General features: G+C 42.9%; 1 protein-coding gene across 2 annotated transcripts; it reads right to left on the reverse strand.

The window, feature by feature from the left end:
* Positions 1-306: 306 nt before the first annotated feature.
* TBC1D7 (TBC1 domain family member 7) lies at positions 307-20,769 on the reverse strand. 2 transcript variants are annotated; one of them, XM_079776172.1, is made up of 8 exons: positions 20,491-20,769; positions 19,108-19,227; positions 18,063-18,143; positions 13,450-13,637; positions 9,128-9,265; positions 3,299-3,444; positions 2,103-2,232; positions 307-1,074 (listed from the first exon to the last, which is right to left on the reverse strand). In XM_079776172.1, the coding sequence occupies exons 2-8, from the start codon at positions 19,217-19,219 to the stop codon at positions 988-990; spliced, it is 882 nt and encodes a 293-aa protein (XP_079632298.1). In that variant the 5' UTR covers positions 19,220-19,227; positions 20,491-20,769; the 3' UTR covers positions 307-987. The 2 variants fall into 2 exon arrangements, with proteins under 2 accessions (XP_079632298.1, XP_079632297.1); XM_079776171.1 differs by having other exon boundaries at positions 310-1,074; positions 20,529-20,769.
* Between the last annotated feature and the right edge of the window lie 594 nt (positions 20,770-21,363).

Consider the following 21,363-nt stretch of genomic DNA (forward strand, 5'->3'; position numbering starts at 1 on the left):
GAAAGTTAAAAGAAAACCACCTTAAATACTCTTAGATATGCTACTATTCAGAAGGACATGCTGGTTAACAACTCAGGCTGCTCTGAACTCATTTTGGACAGTTATTTTACACATTAAGGAGGACTGACTCCATAAATGCATGGTCTCCCTCCTCTTTTGGGTGGGGTGGGGTGAGGAATCCAGCTCCCCACTCAGGCTCCTGCATGTCTGATAGCTGAATGGGTCTTAAACACAGTCCCAGAGCCTGCCACTGTCCAGTGAACAGCTGCCATTATGTGGCACCACAGGGCCTGGGTCATCAGCTATTAACCCGAACCTGCTGTTCCCCCCACTCCTATTCTGGGTGACAGTGCTCCCCGAAGCCCACCCAACACTTAATGACCCATCAGGGAAAAGCATGAGGCCAGAAAAATACCAACAAATATTCTCTCTCCTGGGAGGTAAAGTTAGACATATTTTGTTCAATATCTGTTTCACTACAAATGGGACAAAGAGATAAAAAAATGCAAGTCCTTAATTTAAATCTACTTAGCAAAATGAAGCCTCAGAAAGTAGTCTGCTTAGATTTAAACAAATGCTACATCAACAAAAGCCGACTCAGAGTTGTGAACAAAAGGAAGTTATTCTTTATTCCAGAAATAGACCTTAGCAGGTCACTGGCTTGGTGCTAATTAGGGAGAAGCAGGGCAGGGTGTGGTCATGCATTGCTTGTTAAAGCACCTACCCCCCACACCACCCCCCCTCCCGCCTCCACTGAACTGCTTAGAAACTCCAACAACCTCTAAATTGTATTCAGAGTGGAACTTTGTACATCTGTGTGACCAAAAGATGCTGCTCCACAGCACAGCATCCCAGGCATCTTAATTATATAATTTTACTGGAAAAGCAATTACACTTTGAGCACCAAAGCAAGAATCCTGTTTCAATCGGCTTAGACCAGTCCCACAAAGAACATTTAGTGCAGGCCCGGCGGGCTGTCCACGGCATTCAGGCTGAATGTACTGGGGTCCCACAGTGTTTGTGCCACAAGTCGATGGCCTTGCTCACAATTGCATCTGAGCTGTCCTGAGGAATCTGTGAACAAGCAAACCAGTTTTCGTGAGGTTTCAGTGCTTATAACTTTAGCCTCTCCCTCTCTCCTTGTGCATAAACCTTACTTCCAAAGGAGTTCTCACTGGTTTCCAGAAAGTGATCGCATAAAAGGCTGCTGCCAGGATCTTTGTTTCACAGGCCACCTGAGGACATGCTAGGCACTCAGACGGCCTGGCTCAAACCCTGCACTGCCCACTAAGCTGTGTGCACCTGGGAGGTTACCTACGCTACGTGGGTTCAGATCCTATCCCTAAAATGGGGCAGATGTAGGCCCACTCCATAGGGCTGTTACAGGATTACATAAAATAATCCATGAAAAACACTTACCACAGCCCTGGCACTATTAGCCATTAATTATTATAATGTGCGTAAGTTATTCAAAACACACATTCCTGTAGTACTTATCATTACCGGACCAGTGTTCAAATGGTAATACTGACTGATAAAAATAAAAGAACAGATTTTGGATCCAGTGAAATTTCTCCAGGCATAAGCCTCCTCACTTCTGCCTCTTGCCTGGTTAAAGGTATTCTGAGATACACAGAGGGAAAAGCTGATTCCTTTAGACCTTTCCCAACACGCACTAAGTTTATACTTAAGCACATTAACAAACCCAACTGGGATTCCAACACCGATGGTAACAGAAATAAAAGGGCTTACAAAATCCCCCAAACACCAGGACTCCTCTTCCATTAGCGAGGATGACTCACCCTAAAGTGGCAGCTCTCACCTCTCCCTTTCCTCCCAGGCCTCCCAGCAGCCCCACTGGGCAGAGTGCACACAGTCACAGTGACAGTCTCGCTGCTCAGGCCATCGTCCCCCAAACAGAGGACGCAAACTATAATCCACTGAACAACTGTAAGCTACACGGTTTCAAGGGGAAATCTGTTGCTTATAATGTAAAAATATACTGTGTTATTTCCCTGAAATAATTTAATGAATAGGAAAATCCAGCTTGCTAAACAGACTTCCTTTCTGGATTCAAATGAAGTAAAATGAAGCATACTTACATTTTCCAGAAACTTTGTTATCTTCTCTGAATTGTTCAGTGCCATTACTTTTAGTTTAAAGGTTAATAAAATTTCCACTGCTACAAAAACAAGGATCTTACAGGATCCACTTACAACTTTATCCCAAACCCTACAAAAATGAAGAGATGTACAATCAAATTAGGTGAGGTTAAAATTTGTTTACCTAGACATCTCAAATTACAAAATTAAATCAAATCACTCCTTTTTAAGTATAAGCTTCACAGAAGAGCCATAATGAAATCACCAAAAAACAACAAAATTTATCAGTCATTTGAAAGGAATGGTCACTGAAAAGTATCTGCTCTGCTAGGAATCTACCCAATGCCCATTCACTAATGCTTCACACTGACGGCTTCAAGGAGGCAAGGGAATCCTAAACCAAAGCTCAGCTTTTACAATATTTTGTAATGCTAATATAATCATAACACATGAAGGAAAAACAAAAGCAGCCTATGACATGAGATAAATTCAATTTCATTTTCCAGTGGTTCAAATTTCTTCAACTTCTCCATTGGCGTAAGGAGCTAGTTATTGATCTGCAATCACTCTAAAATAATTACTCTGTTAATTCCTACAACTCTTAAAGCTGGTACTGCACTCTACGCTTAGTTATGTATTGTCCTGTAACGCTCTGGGTTCCCTCTCTGCGCAGTTACAGTATAACTAACACCGTGGAGGGGAAGGGCCAGGCCTCCTAAATAACCCTAACGACACGTCTGAAACTAGAGCTTTCATTAAACTTAGCGACACTCTGTTTGAGTCTCAAATCTGGACTGCCTTCAGCCACTTTCACGATGTCATGATGAAACTAAAAAGTACCAATATTTTCTCTTGATTAGGACTCACCACACTCCTGGGAAAGAAAAGGCTGTGCCATTATAAACTCCTGGAGACGGTTTCAGATATAAATATTATACATCAGCTGACATATTGAGGGCCCTCAATTTTTATAATTATATACAGTATTCTAATATTTGTAATAAATTTGTTACTATTAAATTAATATTATTATATATATAACAAACAGAATCATGTGTTATTATGTTAGCTACTAGAGAAGTTAGCTTTAGATTACTGTGTTGTTCTAGACCAAATTTATATTGTGAGGGATGATCACATGAAAACCAGGATTCTTCTCCAACTCCAGCTTCAGTACGTTTGAAAGAAAAACTTGCCTCTGTAAACTGGATTCGGGCAAGCACCCTGCGAAGCACCTCTTGAACCAGAGACCATAAGGCAGTCTGGACACTGCAGAACACATCTTCAGGTGACTCAGCAGCCTGCTGTCCTCCAGATTCAAGTACTGTTCAAAAGCCTTTGGCTAGTGATGAAACAGGAAGAGATTACTCACTTCCCGTGACATAACATTACCCCCTCTTACAGCCTATGAAGAAAAACTGTACATGACGAATGCAAGAAGTGCTAGGAACCAAAATTTCAGAATCATCCAAGTCACTGGTGATGCAGCGCTTCCCAAGTCAGCATATCCGGAGCCACTACCCAACGGACTGAGAGGTTTCCCAGGACAGTCCCAGGCAAGCAAACAGCTGGTCACCCTAATGTTAACTGCCTTAACCAGATTCAATGGCCTAAGGCAGTGGTCGGCAAACCGCGGCTCGCGAGCCACATGCTGCTCGCGAGCCGTGGTTTGCTGCTCTGTTGACTAATGAGTTTGCCGACCACTGGCCTAAGGCAAAAGTCCAAAGCAAAATTCAATTGTTCTGGGGAGCTTAGAAAGGCCCTAGATATTCCTGGCTGCTCTAGGAAAAGGGGGAGAAGGAGAGAGAGGGCCAGAGAAATAGAATGGGAATGAAGTGGGAGCAAGAACTAGGAAGGATCAGAAAAAGAGCTGGAGGTGAAAAGGGCCCATGGGTCACTGACTACACATGTGCTGAGCGCCACTGTGCACCATGCCAAGGAGGTTCAGCCACCAGGAATGTCCAGAGGAGGGGCTCTGTACCCAACAAAATGTGCATGAGAACTGTCATCAGAGGAATACCGCAGGGGAAACACAGTGCCTGGATCGGTAGCCTCTCCCACATAAGGGGAGCAGCCAACTCTATGGAGAGGCTAACAAAGCTGGCTCCCCAGACCAGGCCCCATCCGCTGGCCCACGTGCTCTACTTAAGGTCCACTGGCTACAAATGGGCTGAAGGGCTAAACACTAACGTCTATACTCCCTATCTGGAAAAGCACAACCTTATCACCAAGTGCATGCAAATGTTTATTGTACTAAACACCTGCATCTCTATGCTTCTGCCAAAGAGGTGACTCAAAACCCCGCTGTGTCCATTATAACCAGACACTGCTACATACAGGGAATAAAAGAAAAGATAAGGTCACGTCCCTGCCTTCGAGGAGCTTACGGAGCCCAGGAAAGAGGTAACTGGAACACACTGTAGTAAAGCTATGATGGAGATAACCACAGGATGTGGGCACACCCAGCTGGGAATCCTGACCCCGGCTTTAGCTGGCCCACAGAATGCACAGGAGCTCACCCAGTGGGCCCGCGTATTAATATCTGGTCCAGTTCTCCCCTCTCTCGTTCAGAGGATCTCTAACCTTTTCTATTTATCCACTTAACATTTCCTAGAGCTTCTCAAGAACACCCCACACAGCTCCCCAAACCAGGAGCTTTTCTCTAAGTACAAATTGCCAGAGGGCTCCTGCTCTAGCCTTTCACCTCTGAAACTATTCTAGAATTTTGGTAGGTCCTGCCAGTGGCATGTAGTTATGCTTTTTCCACGAAGTGACATGGGTGAAAACACACACAAACACATTTATATATTATGCCTCACAGCCAAGAAAATTTCTTCCAAAAGGCAATACAAATAACAAACAAAATATAGATGAGTGAAGATCTAAAACAGCAGTCACCAACCTTCCGGACCTTACGGACCACCAGAGGTCCCTGACCACCGGTTGCTGACCGCTGATCTATAACATTGTATCATAGTAAAAGACAGGAAACAGCCCAAACAGCCAATAATAGAGGATGGGTTGACTAAACAAGCATATATACACACAATGGAGTAGTATGCAGCCATGAGAAGGAATAAGGAATGTCTCTCTATACTATTATGGCATGATTTCCTGTATATATCAAGTGAAAACAGCAGGATGAAGAAAAATGGGTATCATGTGCTACTGCTAATTCTAATTCTAAGGAAGAGGGTGAAGAGAAATTATATATTTGTATGCTTTTTTTAGTGGAAGGGCATAACGTTTATATTACCTGAAATTTTAGAACTTAGCAAATGGTAGATGTGATTATTATTTTTACATATAATAGGTTTAGGTTATTTACAATGTTTCTATGACCCTAAATTCTTACTTTATGAAGAAAATAAAGCATACCTCATCAATAGAAGGCAAAACCTGACCAAAAAGAGACTTAACTACCCTGAGAGGAATTTATATTAAACTTAGATACGTACCCACCCATCTACCCAACCATCCATTCATCCACTCACTCATTCATCTGTTCATCTAGCAGCTACTCAGTGAGCCCCTACTGTATGCTTAGGGCCCATGCCAGACACTTGGGTTGCAGTACAAGCAAGACAGTTTTCCCACTTTCATTTGTGTGTGATTTCATTCTTGTAATATAAATGTGGAGACATAAAGCATTAAAGCAAGTCAAATGTTTCAGTGAACAAGTTTCAGCAGTTCAACTTTATAACAATATAAATAAACCTGTCAAATTTTTTTGTACAATGCCAGCATTTGGATTTTTTTTAAAACAAGTAAATTTCTTACTGAGGGCAACTAAAAACACAAAACTTTTTAAATCTTGAGGTTAGAAAGAGCTTCCTAAATAAGATACAAAAAAAAAAACCCGATAAAAATATTGACAAATCCAACTGTATCAAAACTTAAAATCTTTGTACAACAGACAGTGAGAAAATATTTTCAACACGTGTAACAGACAAAGGATAAACATCCAGAGTTATCGTTAACTCTTACAAAGGAAAAAAGGACCCAAACAATGTAATTAAAAAGGTGGATAAATAAAAATGACCAGTAGATATTTAAAGCTGCTCAACTTCACTAGAAAATGAAGATATGCAAATTAAAATGGGTACCATTTCACTATCAGATTAACAAAAATTTAAGAGACAGATACTATCAAGTACTGTCAATGGAGTGGAAAACAGGAAATCTCATAATCTCTTGGAGGAAGCAAAATTGGTCTAGTGAGCAACCTGGCAGTTAAAATTCTAAATGTGTCTCTCCTTCAAGTGCACGCTCCCCTTATAGGTAACCCCTCTTAGAGAAATGCGCACAGACATACACAAAGGAACATAGACAAGGGCATGTTGAAGGTCAGCATGGACCTCTTATGGTAAATTATGGCAAATTCTTAGCAAGAAATACTACAAGGACATAAAAAAACACTGGTTCTAAATGAGTAGCTCTCAACCTGAGCCAAACTTCAGAATCACCTGGAGCTTTTGAAAAATTACAATTCTGGGGCCCCACCCCCAGAGATTCTGGCATAATTGGTCTGCATAGAGGAAATTTTTAAAAGCTCCCATATGGTACTAATAGGAATTCAGGGCTGAAAACTGCTGATCTATCTGTACTAACTTGGAAAGCCTCCAAGACATTAAATTAAAAATAAAGTGTAGGGCCTTGGCCCACATGTGGCTGAGTTGGCTGAGCGTCATCCCACGCACGTAGAGATCGCAGGTTCAATTATCTGTCAGAGCACAAGCCTGGGTTGAGGCCTCGATCCCCAGAAGCGGCATGCGGGAGGCAGCTGACATGTTACCCTCTCACAACAATGTTTCTCTCTCTCTTTCCCTTCCTCTGTTGCTAAAAATCAGTAATAAAAACATATTTAAATAAATAAATTGCAGGGTTATACGAGCAGTGGGTAATATTTATGTTTTTACAAATATACATGTAAAAATATATATCATACTAGAGGCCCGTTGCAGGAAGATTCCTGCAAGAACAGGGTTTCTGGTGGGCTTCCCTCCCGCCACCGCCACCCCTCCCGCCCCCCGCCTCTGCCCCCCCACCCCATGCTTTCCCTCCCGCCGCCACTGCCACCTCCCTTTCCGCTTTCCCTCCCTCTTCCTTCTATGCTGTCTTCAGTCTTCACTCCCTCTGCGTATGCAAATTAACCGCCATCTTTGTTGGGTTAATTTGCATACTCGTTCTGATTGGCTGGTGGGCGTAGCAGAGTGATGGTTAATTTGCATGTTTCTTTTATTAGTGTAGATGTGTGTATATGCACACATGCACACACACATCCATCCTAATGTACATAAAATAGTGTAGAAGAATACACATAAAACTGATAACAGGGTTTACTTCTTAGAAAATGGGGGATGAGGAGGTACTGTGTCACATATCTATGTGAACACAGGATTCATTTGGATTGTTTAATACTTCAAGAATATATTTGTCTGTTACTTGTGTTATCAAAAATATAAGATGAATTTTTAAAAAGAATCTTTCAAAATGTTACTGAATTTACTCCAATAATAAGTAAGAAGGCTAATTAAATCATGGAATAATTTGGACATCTTGATTTAATGAGGCAACATTATATTTACAGATGCTCCAATGCCATGCTTAAATTATTTTCATTGTAATGAACTAAATGAATTAAATTTTAAGATTCTAAAAATCATATTTTACTTAATTTAAATATTTAAAACCCTCTCTTGTACAGTGCTCTTCAAAGCTGAAGGCATGGCCAGCTGCCCTGCTGACTGACTCAGTTGGAGCAGTGAGCCACAGGGCTCATCCGTGGTGCTCCACCTTGGGCCCTGCAACCCAAGTCACAGTGGCTGCTTCAACAGAACTTTCAAATAAAACAACTCAATTACTTTTTTTTAAAAAAAGACAGATTCATTTTTATAATGAGAGAAATAAGGAAAGAAACGACAAAGAGAATGGCAAAGGCCCACTGGCTTATGCAGATGAAGTAAATGCCATTCAGTTCTCTGGATTCCCAAGTGAGAGTACAGCAGACAGAATCCTGTGTTAATGGGAGGTCCCAGTGTGTCCGGTTAAATAAAAGCACATTTCCCAGCCTCTGCTGCAGACAGGGACGGGCAACACTGTCCTCCACTGACTGACATGCAGAAGGAAAGTCTGTACAGAAGGACAGGCCCGACTGCCTTGCCCCTTGTGTTCCTGTGCTTTTTTCTTCAACTTGCCCTTGTTGCCTGCCTAGATGTCACCACTGTCTCTGCAGCATCCACCTGGTGAGCCCAAGAGGAAGGATCGCACCTGAGCACGCTGCAGCAGGCAGAAGCCTGGGTCCCTACTGAGACCGTGGTGCTGGGAGGCCAGCTCTGAACTGCCTTGCCTCTGTACTTCTAGTTACAGGAAAGAAAACAATAAGGCTTCTGTTTTGGGGTCTGCCTATTATGTGCAGCCAAACTTAAACCTTACCTCATACAGAGGGAAAATTCTAGATAAAGCCAGTGGATTCTAGACCAGCATAAGGAATACTATAGAGCAGGAGTGGGCAAACTGTGACCTGCAGCAGCCAAATCCAGCCATGACCTTTCCTTTATGTCAGGCATCCTCAAACTACGGCCCGTGGGCCACATGCGGGTGTTTTTGCTGTTTTGTTTTTTTACTTCAAAATAAGATATGTGCAGTGTGCATAGGAATTTGTTCATAGTTTTTTTTTTAAACTATAGTCTGGCCCTCTAACAGTCTGAGGGACAGTGAACTGGCCCCCTGTTTAAAAAGTTTGAGGACCCCTGCTTTATGTTGTGTCCACGGCTGCTTCTGTGTGACAACAGCAGAGCTGAATGACTGCAACAGAGACACAGAGACCATCTGGCTCGCCAAGCTGGAAGACGTTACTACCTGGCCTTTTACAGAAAACACGTGCTGACTCCTACTTGAGGGGGGCCTACTCCTAATTGTAGCAGCACCAAGAGGTTAGAGTATTTTCCTAAGATTCCCAGTACCACTGCTCACCCCCTCCTTCTTCTCCCCTCCCCACCAACAGCCAAAAAAGCGTCCCTCACCAGCTGGGGTAGGGAGTCCCGGTACTTGTTGTTCAGCTGGTTCACAAAGCATCGGGTGATCCAGTAACAGTCGACGCTATCTTCCACCATCTCCTCCATGGCCTTAGCAATGGCAAGAAACACTTCATCTTCTGGCTTCTGAAAGATTAGTAATAAATATCAAGAGGGAGGGAGCAGAGAGGAATAAATATTTCTTCGATAAAAATGAAAATTTACTCCCTAAACTTTGAAGAGGCTGCATTAATTAGTCAAAGTGGAACCAAAAAGTACCCAGTCCTTCACTAAGGAGAGGAGCAAGGAGGAGGTGAGAATGAGCGACCACAGAAATCGATGGAAACGCGTGCTAGTGATGAGCGCCCAGGCTCGGGCTGCACTCGGAGGTTTGCCAGCTTCTAACGCCAAGGCTGTCCATAAAAGCGTCCATCAGCGCACGCCAGAAGGTGCTGATTCTCTCCACCCAAAAACATTCTCGGTGCTGAGGAGCATTTCTTTCAAAACAATGTGCTACACAGCACACATAATAACTGGAGACATTTGTCAATAAGGCAATTTCCAGAAACTAACTGGCTTGGAAAGGACTAAGAAAGCATTTTCTTTATTTCAAAGTGTTCATATAGACCTTTAGAACTTTGTTCTATCTTTAAGCACCTAAAACGTTAAAATGCCCCTCGAATCAGCATGTTAGGATTCAGAAGAATGGCATTTCTCAAACTTTCGTGTCAAGACTCAGAACATGAAAGTAAACCCTCAAGGAAACTTCAACAAAGAAATCTTATAAAAAGTGAAATCTGTTGAAAATCTGTTCGAAATTGTTTCCAAACACCGTATCTTACATTAAAAAAAACATTTTCATCTAGGATTTAAGAGCTCAGTGATTTTAATGTTAAAAAAGAAACTAAAAGTATCTTTCTATTCTCCTGAGACGTTCCAAGTTAAATCAAAATTCCTATTCTAATAAAAGAACTTCATTTTAGGCTTCTTTCAACCTATTAATATTCTATAAAATGTCAAGTAACAACTGTAGAAAATGCATTTTTCTGAACATTAACTAGCTTGTCAGAGGAAGAGAGAACGGGGAGAAGAAAGGGAGGAAGCCCCTTTCCTGGACTAGCACTGTGCACCGGGCACAGGGCTCGGTGCTCCTGAATGTGGCCAGGGCAGAGGACCGCTGTCCTGACTGACCGTGCTACCGGCCCTGGGCCAAGCACTGTCACACATTCTCATTAACGGATAAGGAAAATGAGGCTGAGAGGGGCTTGGTGATCAGGGAAACGTGGCATAGAGCCCAACGCAAACACTCACAGCACATCTGCCTGAGATGCAGTAGAGGTGTCTGGGCTTGAAGAATGGACATGCCGAGCAGGGAGGAGGTGACAACCATAACCTATCATTCTTTTTTTTTTTTTCAAGAAAAATGATTTTAAATATATTACTTGCAATAAAAATTAATATTCAAGAAAAAAATTTAAATATATTACCAAAACTGTACTAACATAGTATAATATTAACCTATCATTCTTGAACTAATAAATAATCTAACCTACTTTGACATATATTTTAAGAACTTGTGCAGTACTACCAACTTCACTTTGCCAAAGATAAGCAAAATTTAAAGAAACTTGTTAAAAGTCCAAATTATTTCCAGGGCCATTCTCTTGATATACTTAATAAAGATGGTGATCTATGGGCATCCGTGGGAACCATTAACTTCAAAAAAGAAAGAACAATTCAAAGCTCAAACCACTATAGTGGCAGGTTGCAATCTGCAATAAAAGAATAGAATAAATTTTATAGATGGTACAGCTTGCAGGCAAATCCCTATTTTGAACAATTCACCCCCAAAATTGTTAAAGTGCCTAAAATAAATTGCAAATTGCATTAAAATAGCCAAAGCTCAAGACCTATAATCATTCCTTTTCCTGAACTCTTCCTCCTCCCCATCTCTTCCCTTTTCAGACAACAAGTAGTCCAAGTAACTAGAGTAAGGAGTTTATCGAAGATGAAGTTTACCAAGCAGGTTGGAGCCTCTGGGGCTGAGGCCGAGGAGTGTCAGGGCCAAGAGGTGGCTGGCCGGGTTGGTTACAGAGGAATAAGCAAAGAAGTAAGTATACTGAGGGTATTTGCAACTGTCAGAGGAAGAATTTACAAGACAGAAAGGGTAAAGGCAAGAATGAACTTGATAATGGATTGTATTTGGAAGTATTAGTGTGAACTCAGGGTTTTCAATATATTGAGATACATACATACATACATACAAAGGTGTGTGTGAATGTGTATGTGAATGTGTGTGTACACACATATATTTCCTTGCACCTGCTGAGAGAGCCTAGAAGCAATGATACACTAGGAACAATGAGTATACCTAGCGCCCTATTCCTGGTTTCTAAATACCACACTCCATGGGGGTGGGAGTGGCAGATTCGAGGTCCAACACAAGATGGAAAGCACAAGATGAACCTGGAATATCTTTTTGTACCAGAAAGTAAGAAAATGCTCAAAATGATGGGGACTTGTCAAAAAGACATAAAAGTATACTGATATAAATAAATAAACGAGGGAGAGGGGAACACCTTCCTTATAAATGCAAAAGGAATAAAGGAGTCAGAAAATCACTATTTGGCAATCAGCAAAAATTGTTTCAAGCAAAAATCATTAATGGTTGGATATTAACATAGTATGAAACTTTCTCCCCAGAAGTTACTTATTAATCATAATAGGAAAAATAGTAACTTTACATTGGAGAAAGCTGGCAGACACCACCTTAACCAAGTGATCAAAGTTAGCAGCAACAGTACTAAGTATCATACTCCTGCCAAAAATTCAAAACCAGACTTTAATCATGAGGAAACATCAGACAAACCCAAACTGAGCAATGCTCTACTGCCCAGTACTCTTAAAAAATGTCAAGGTTCTGAAAGTTTGTACAAAGAAAGACAGAGGAACTGTCCCAGATTAAAGGGGACTAAGAAGACATGGAAATAAATATAAAGGGTGATCCCAGACTGGATCCAGGGCCAGAAGAAGGACATCAGTGGGACAATCAGCACAATGTCAGTAATGCCCTCCAAGGAGTTCACAGTGTTGTGTCAATGCTAATTTTCTGGTTTTAATAATTATACTACAGTATGTGAGATGTAACATTTGAGGTGATAGATGAAGGTATATGGGAACACTAGACTATTTTTGCAACTTTTTTCTATGTTTAAAATGATTTCTAAATGAATAGTTAGAACATTAAAAATTTTGAAATCAACAAATCATAAAATTAGTGGGTAAAAGTTTGATAGAAAAGTTTGAAAAGGTTCTGAATTAAAACTTTTCCTATTTGTTTTAATAAAGGGCATTATTGGAACATTGGGTCAAATGTGAATGAAGTGTGAAGATTAGATATTTATGTTGTATCAATGTCAACTTCTTGGTTAGCTAGGGGAGTGTTCTTATCTTTAGGAAGTATACACTGAAGGAATCTGAAGTAATGCAGTATCATGTCTGCATCTTATTCTCAAACTAGAGGCCCAGTGCAGGAATTCATGCACAGGTGGGGTCTGGCTGGCCTGCCCCGATCAGGGTGGAAGGTGGGGGGTAGGGGCTGATCAGGGGTGAGGCCGGCCGTGGGAGGGGCCGCGAGCGGTTGGCCAGCCGGCCCCGCCCCCTGGTTGAACTCCTGGTTAAACTTGTGGTCGAAGGGACAATTTGCATATTAGCCTTTTATTATATAGGATGGTTTAGAAAAAATATCCTATATAATAAAAGGCTAATATGCAAATTGACCGAACAGCAGAACGGCCAGTTACTATGACACACACTGACCACCAGGGGGCAGACGCTCAATGCAGCAGCTGCCCCCTGGTGGTCAGTGCGCTCCCACAGGGGGAGTGCCGCTCAGCCAAAAGCCCTGAGCTGGGCTCACAGCTGGCAAGCACAGCAGCGGTGGCAGGAGCGGGCCTAAGACGGCAGTCTGACATCCTCCAAGAGCTCCTGGACTGCACTGGGCCTCTAGTGTATACATATATAGGAAAAATGACAAAGCATATGTTTAAAATTGTAGATGACTAGGAAACATGGGTAAAGAGTACATGGGAATTCTTGACAGTATTCTTGCAACTTTTCTGTAAGTTTGAAATTACTTCAAAATAAAATGTAGTATTTGAAATAATTAGGCAGATGGGGTAAAATGAATGTTGGGGAAAGATGTGTTGCTTTTATTCTATAGACAAAGGGGAGCCATTGAAAGTTTCTAAGGCAAAACATGATGCAATCAAAGGCTAGAAAGATGGGACAGTGTAGAGTTGAGCTAAGTGTCGAACAAAAGTATCACTAACCAGTGGGAAGGAGGGACTTCGAGGCAACTTTCCAGACTCCAGCTGATACATGCGGAGATAGACTTCAACCTGAGGTGTGGCATCATTGACAAAGCGAACGACTTTCAGGGCATGAAGGACATCCGAGTACTGCCCCTTACGATACATCATCACCTGGGCGTGGGACTCATGGTGTGGAGGCAGGATCCCTATACAGAGACCCAGAAAAATAAAGGTCAAAATACTGAGACACCAATCCAAATCCCTCCTCCATTAAAGAGAATCCTGGAAGAAGCCGCCCATCAAAATTAAACTAAAGCTCACATAAGTATTTACCATATGATTCTCTTTTAGAAATTCTCACTATAAAAGAATTTTAAATAACCTCAATATTTGAACGGCAACTGTATCATTGATATAAAAGAGAAATGAAATGGCATCATAAAGCCCTTGAATAAGTGTGTCATCTAAATTCAAGATAATAACTGTATCAATTATAATGATTTAATTCAATTATGGCTGCCAGCCTAGGGCCACCCTGAGCTCCTGGAGGCCCACGTCCAGTTTTCCCACTTGGCCCATGCTATGGACTGGCTTGTGTCCCCTCAAATTCATACGTGAAAGCCCTAACCCCCAACGTGACTATATTTGGAAATAGGGCCTATAAGAAGGTAAAGTTAAATGAGGTTACAAGGGTAGAGCCCTAATTCAATAGGTCTGGCGCCTTCTAAGAAAAGAAATACCAGAGCGCTCTAATGCTCTGTCATGTGAAGACACAGTGACATGGCATGAAAGTTTCTCCCCGGTGTTCCATGTCACAGGTGGCCATCGGAAGCCAGGAAGTGAGGCTTCACCAGGAATCAAATCAGCTAGCACCTTGGTCTTGGACTTCCCAGCCTCCAAAACCATGAGAATATAAATTGTTTAAACCACCCAGTCTGTAGTATTCTGTTATGGCAGCACTAGCTGACAATATAGCCCCCTTCATCTCAGAAACACCAATTACCCATCAAATCCTTCTCTCCCCAACAATTAAAACTTGCTCACAATGTATCCTACCTTCAGGACCACATAAATCTCTAATCTGCACTGACAACACCACCATACATTAGATTCTGATGCCATTTTATATTTATTAACTCACTTAAAGATAGCTTTGGAGCAAGAACCACATGTTTTTTCACAAACAAATGGCATGGAGAAAACAGAGTGGAAAGAACACAGAAGGTCTAGCCCCAGGTCTAACGCAGGACTCTGAGGAACATCGGCCTGGGCCCTTCCTCACCCGTCAGGGGTGGGCAATGGGAGGGTAAGCATTTCGCCAAACGTGCTTTGCAGGACACTAGCTCCTAGAGTCTTCATGAGAAAAAGGTGCCATGGTCAAATAGATTTGGAAAGTGATGACAATGAATTTTCAAGGCTCTAAATTTTGCTATAAAGAAAAACATGTTACTTTATTTATTCCAGCCCCATTAAACTTAACCAAATGGTATAGCAACACAGACTATGAAGTCAAAGTTCCTGGGTTTAAATTCTAGTTCTACAATTAACTGGTGGGTAACCATCAGCAACTCATTTGATCTCCTTTCACTTTTTCAGCAGAAAAATGGGAATCATAATACCTTTCTCAAACAGTTATTGTGATGAATAAAAAAATCTATATACTAGTACATAAAGCACTTTGAAAGTACACAGTTTTCATGATGAATAAAAAACCCTATATAATAAAGAGGTAATATGCAAATTGACCCACACACCCTCACAAGATGGCTGCCTATGACCAGGCTGGCAGGGGGATTAGTGAGGGACGACCAAATGACTGAACAAGCAGGCTGCGTGGGGCAACGAGGCCGGCAGGAGGGTTAGTGAGGGACGACCAAACGACTGAACAGCAGGCTGTGTGGGGCGCCCAGACCAGCAGGGGGGTTAGTGAGGGATGACCAGGCTGGTGGGGGGCTGTGAGTGGCAACCAGGCCGGCAGGGGGGGCAGTTGGGGGTGACCAGGCCAGCAGGGGGGGGCAGTTGGGGGCGACCAGGCCAGCAGGGGGGGGCAGTTGGGGGCGACCAGGCCAGCAGGGGGGGCAGTTGGGGGTGACTAGGCCGGCAGGGGGGGCAGTAAGAGGCAACCAGGCTGGCGGGGGGGGTGCAGTTGGGGGCGACCAGGCGGGCAGGGGAGGCAGTTGGGGACGATTAGGCTGGCAGGGGGGGCAGTGAGGGGCAACTAGCCAGTGGGGGGGGGCAGTGGGGGGGTAACTAGGCCGGCAGAAGGGGCAGTTGGAGGTGACCAGGCCGGCACGCAGAGGCAGTGAGGGGTGATCAGGCTGGCAAGTTAGGGGCGACCAGGCAGGCAGGCAGGCAGGTGAGCGATTAGGAGCCAGCAGTCCAGGATCGTAAGAGGGATGTCCGACTGCCGGTTTAGACCCGATCCCTAGGATCGGGTCTAAACCGGCAGTCGGACATTCCCCAAGGGTCCCAGATTGGAGAGGGTGCAGGCTGGGCTGAGGGGGACCCCCTCCTCCCCCCGTTCCGTGCATGAATTTCGTGCACCGGGCCTCTAGTTTATATACATAAAGCACTTAGAAAGTACACAGTTGTCATGATGAATAAAAAAGCTATATACATAAAGCACTTAGAAAGTACACCTAACTATGGATCACTCTTTGGTACAAAACCATCCAGTATTCTAAAGAACGCATCCAGTATTCTAAAGAACATTCTGGGAAACAAAAGTTGGATGAGCTTTAAGGACTCTAGCTAACATGATGCTATGTTAATGCTACAACCAAACTTGCTTAAATGTTCATTTTCCTGACATAAATCTTTATTTACCTTAGCTATGGGGCTCTGTGCCAGGCTTCCAGAAAAGCCAGAGAAATACACTAAAATGTCCTCCAAATTTAGACTAAGACAGTACAGATTAAATAGGTGTAATTAAATTCTTATCATACTACTAGAGGCAGCACAATGTTCCATGTCAAACCTCACATTTGAGTGATCCATAGTTAGGTGTACTTTCTAAGTGCTTTATGTATATAGTTTTTTTATTCATCATGACAACTGTGTACTTTCTAAGTGCTTTATGTATATAAACTAGAGGCCCGGTGCACGAAGTATTTTTCTGATATTTACCTAAAACACTATCATGAAGTGGGCATGACAAGGTCCCTGAGTAATCCACAGCCTATGTAGGAAGAGTCAGCCTGTCTCTTACACAGCGTGGCAGCCCTAAACCTCCAGCGCCTCTACCGCAAAAATAACAACAAAGATTTACCTGAGAAAGACAGGTGGGGAAACACAGGTGAGGAATAAGCCAGATAGCCTGGTACTTGGGAAATGTCACAAAGTACAACTGTGCCTCTCCCATTAATCCACTGGCATTACTAGTTAATAGGACACATAGTTTTTCCCAACAGAAATAGATAATATCTACACTACCACCTAAAAAGCATCCTTATTTGGATGACTACTGGAAACACTAAGAAAAATGCTGGGGGGAAACTAAAATAGCTGTCACTAATTTTCTAGATTTCAACTACACAGTGACCTACTAGAAATATAAGTACAAAGATGCATAACAAAAGTCATTATGCAGTGGTTTGTAGTCAGACTTAGGACTAAGAATTGCCAAGGCCTGGAAATACAGTACATTTTGTAAAGACAATGTCTGTAATCTATCCTACCTTCAAATGGGCTCTACACACCTGAACTCAAAACCTAGCTTTGCCACTGACAGGCTATAAGGCCTTAGACTAGTTATTTAGCCTCACGATCCTTTTCCCCACGTGCAAAATCGGGATACTCACAGGGAAATTCTAGGATTACTCTAATTTTTTTTTTAAAGAATAGCCCACTGATTGAGAGAGAGAGAGAGAGAGGAACATCGATGTGAGAGTGTGACATTGATCACTTGCCTCCTGCATGCCCTGAACTGAGGATCCAGCCAGCAACCCATACATGTGCCCTAGCTAGGAATCAAACCTGCAACCTCCTGGTGCACAGGCCAACACCTAACCAACTGAGCCACACAGGCCAGGGCAAATTTTTTTTTTTTAAGAAAGAAAAGGAGGGTGGTATATATTCAGCAGATTCGGCAATTAAAGAAAGAAAAAAAGACCTTGGCTAAAAGGGATAGCGTCAGTCATTTGTGGAACCTGATGTACTTTTCTTCCACAGACACTGAGCAAGGTCCCTTTTCCTTCTTTAGCCACTCATCACTGGAATTGAACTCATTTGGGGTTCTAATGAGTATACATCTATGACTAGGAATCACAGGAATGACAAATTGAAAGCTAAAACCGAAAAGTCAATTTAGCAAAAAATGAGGCCTAGCTAAGTCTTTCTCAAGGTTACCCAGTTGACAGCAAAGTCTAGACCAGTTCTTTCTCCCAGTACAATGCTCTTCCCACACCTTGTCTCAGGAACATACTTTACTTTCACTTCTATCATTAATAAACTGACACTCAAGAGTAATATTTAATGTTTTCCCACTGAAGCCACCTCCTTAAAGGTAATCATAGTGAGCAGGAACTCAGTCTCCTAAGATTGGGCCCAATATTCAGTAACTTCCTTTTTCTGACTGATACAATGACAAATGAACATTTTTTAAGATAAATTTCCAACTCTTGGTCTCATACCTAGAAGCACCTTCCATACCAATGCACGGTACATGGACGGGAGAGGAAACCTTTGACTAAAAGTACAAAGTTTCTCAATATCTAAAGGAGGAAAAAACACAATAGTTAGAAGCTTTCTGTGCATTTCATTGTTTACAAGTTAAAGTATTGTCAGAAAGAGGTTCCACCAACTGTCTTACTATACTTTGTTTTTAGTTATTTAAAAACATTAGTGTTTGACAGCATAGGAAATACACTTTGCATATATTACTACATTTACAATAACATTAGCAGTAGTTACTATTTATAGAATTTATTTCATTTAATTCACCTTGCAAGCTGGTTGGCTAGTTCTTGTTTTAAAAATGCAAAAGCTGAAGCTCAAAGCAGTTAAGACACTTGGCTGAGTTAACAGCAAGTGAGTGGCATAGTCAGCCCTCAAATCCCACATTTTCCCGGAAAGCACACTCAACTGGTCCTGGATCTAAATTCCCCTGCTTGTCAAATGAGAATGACAATACCAGACATGCTTAAGGCACAGACTGTCTAGCCAGGATCAAAGATCAGGTGGGAAATGTTTTTGAAACTTTAAAAGCACTGTATGCATGTGAAGTACTATTTTTAACTATGGTTCAGTTTATTTTACTTTAGTCAACCGCAGAACAGACCTTATTATTACTGGCCTGGAAGAAACGAAAATGTTAATACAAATACAGTCTCAGTATTTCCATAAAGGAAAATCATGGCAAGAGTTGTTGTAAATTACCCAGAAGCTATGATGACACCTCTGAAAATTGAGAAAAGAAAATATGTGGGTCTAATATGAGAAAAAAATATTGACTTCTTAAGAGGCCTTTCAAAACCATCTAACTCTGTCTCAATAGAAATATAAACTTGAAAAATCCATAACTTCTCCATACACACACACACACCATTCTGTGGTCATCCTATCACTAAAAAATACATCAAGTAACAAATACCTCTGGATGCCCCTTCAGGTAACATTTACTTCAGAACATTTGGGATGACTGAGAAGTAGTAGACTTAATTTTACTTATAAACTCACCCAAACGGTCATCTTTTAGGAGAATTTCTAATGATTTCTTTTCTTCAACTCCACGAAAACCCACTTTCTCATAATATACTGAACGAAAGTTTCTCTGAGAATCCTCAGTCATGTTTCATTCTTGGAGAAGGGGGGAGGGAGTTTAGAAACAAAGATCGAAGAATTAAAAAACTTTTCAGTGATTTTCTCCAACTTTTCAGTGAATCTGATATAATAAACTGTCTGCCTTTGCATGGGACTCAATATTAAATCTTTCCTTTCACGCAACTCTACCACCACCTCACCTAGGCACCTTGGCCAAAAACCAAGACATAAAACGAGCGTCCTCTGAGTTGCTAAAATAGATGGCACAAGGCTCAAGGCCTAGGGATCCTATTTTACTTATGAGAGCACCTAGCCATACCATATGTTCAAAGAAAAAAACGAAATAGGAAGACAAGATGTCATACAAAAGGTGTTACCAAACATATACACTATGATTGTTCTTGTTTTATAAAACTATGCACTAAAAAATAAGACTATATTCTGAAATGTTAGCAATGGTTATCTTTAGGTAGTGGAATTCCAGATGATTTTAAATTTTCTTTTGCTTAGCTGTGTTTTCTAAAATGGGCATTTTGTAAAATGAAAAAACTAAGCTATAAAAAGTAAAAAGCTGCAAGTCCCTCACTTAGTTTTCCTTTAAATGCAGTTCTACCAAAGGTAATTATCAAAATTCAAAACCCATAAAGCTTAACAGCATTAAATGATAAACCTGAAGAGGGGCAGGAATGTAGCTGGTTGGTAAGTGATGGCATAAAGTTGGAGACAGAATAACAATTTATGATCTGTCTTCAGAACTCAAAAAGTTTAATAGTCTTAGGTTCTTTCACAATAACCTTCATAGGATTGATGGCAAGTCTTCAGGAAAAGGTCAAATTAGGTTGCTGTTTTAAGAATACAGTGGATGTAATGCATTTTCCATGGAAGTATTGTACTGCTCGACCCAAATGCTTCAAGTGTGAGTGCAAAAAAGAACATAATCCCCAGGTTTCAGAAATTCCGGCACAGGAGGGTTGAGTTCCACACAGCCAAGGTCTTCCTTATAAAAAAGATACGCTGAGTCAATGCAATCACAGGAAAGATTAGGATTCGCTTAAAATGAGAAATTCTAGAGGGTTCCGAGCTTTGGGGACCAAATGTTCTTTTAAGGACAAAATGCCAAAGCATTAAAACCCTAACTGAATGTGGGGGTTTATTTAAAAGAAGCATCCAAACAGCTACACGGGTGTCTGTGGTGTACAGCCAGTCTCAGGCTGCACCACGGCCAGGGCGTCCTCCTGGAGGAAATACTGCACATTGCATTCCTGCCCTCGACCGTGCAGCAGACGGGAAAGTAAACACCTGGCCTAAGACCCCGTCCCCTCTCTATGGCGCTTCACCTCTAGTAGCGGAAACCCGGGTTGAGACCAAGTGGTCCGGGGGAGGCCGCGGAAACCAGGCCAGGGGCGCTGACCGGCGGGCGGACGGGCGGGCGACGTGGGGGCCGGCCTGGGGACCCGGGCGGCAGCGGCGGGCCCGCGCGGCAGAGGGAAACGGCGGGGCATCAGCCTCCGGCGCGGTCCAACCAGGAAACAGCCCCCGGCCGCCGCTGCCGCCGCCGACACCGCCCTCGGCGGACGTGACGTCACTCAGCCCGACCGTCGGTGCCGAGAGTGCGCGTGCGCGGAGAGCGTGCGCAGAAGCTGCCCGCATACTGCGCCGGGGCTCTGAGACGCCCAGCGCCGGACACGTGGGAGAGCGAAGGTAGCCAGTGTTCCCCGCCCCAAGCTCCCGTCCCCTCGCCCCCCGCGCCCGCTCCTAACCGGAGAATCTCGCGACCGCCTGTCCTCGCCGTCCCAGCGGTGCGTGCCCGGGGTGCTCTCCCCGCCCTGGCCCGCCAGGTCCCTGCCTGGAGGCGACCGCCGCACCCCAGGACGGTACTCATCGAGCTAAGCTGTCTGGTGGAGGACCCGTTTGGTTTTGTGTTTGGTTTTTCTTCCCTTTTCTTTCCTTTTTTATGGGATGTGGAAATAAATGAAGACCAACCCCAAGTGCAGAGGCGCTTTATTCAGAGTCTGCTACCCCGTCACTGTCATTTTGGCAGAGACGCAAAGGCTGGCCGAGGCGTGGGAGAGGTTGATAGTGGAACGGAGGGAAGGCGCCCCGCCAGCCTGGCTCCGTGGTTGAGCCTGGACCTAAGAACCAGGAGGTCACGGGTTCTAGTCCCCGTCAGGG

The sequence above is a fragment of the Cnephaeus nilssonii genome (assembly GCF_951640355.1).
Source record: "Cnephaeus nilssonii genome assembly, chromosome: 7".
NCBI lineage: Eukaryota > Metazoa > Chordata > Mammalia > Chiroptera > Vespertilionidae > Cnephaeus > Cnephaeus nilssonii.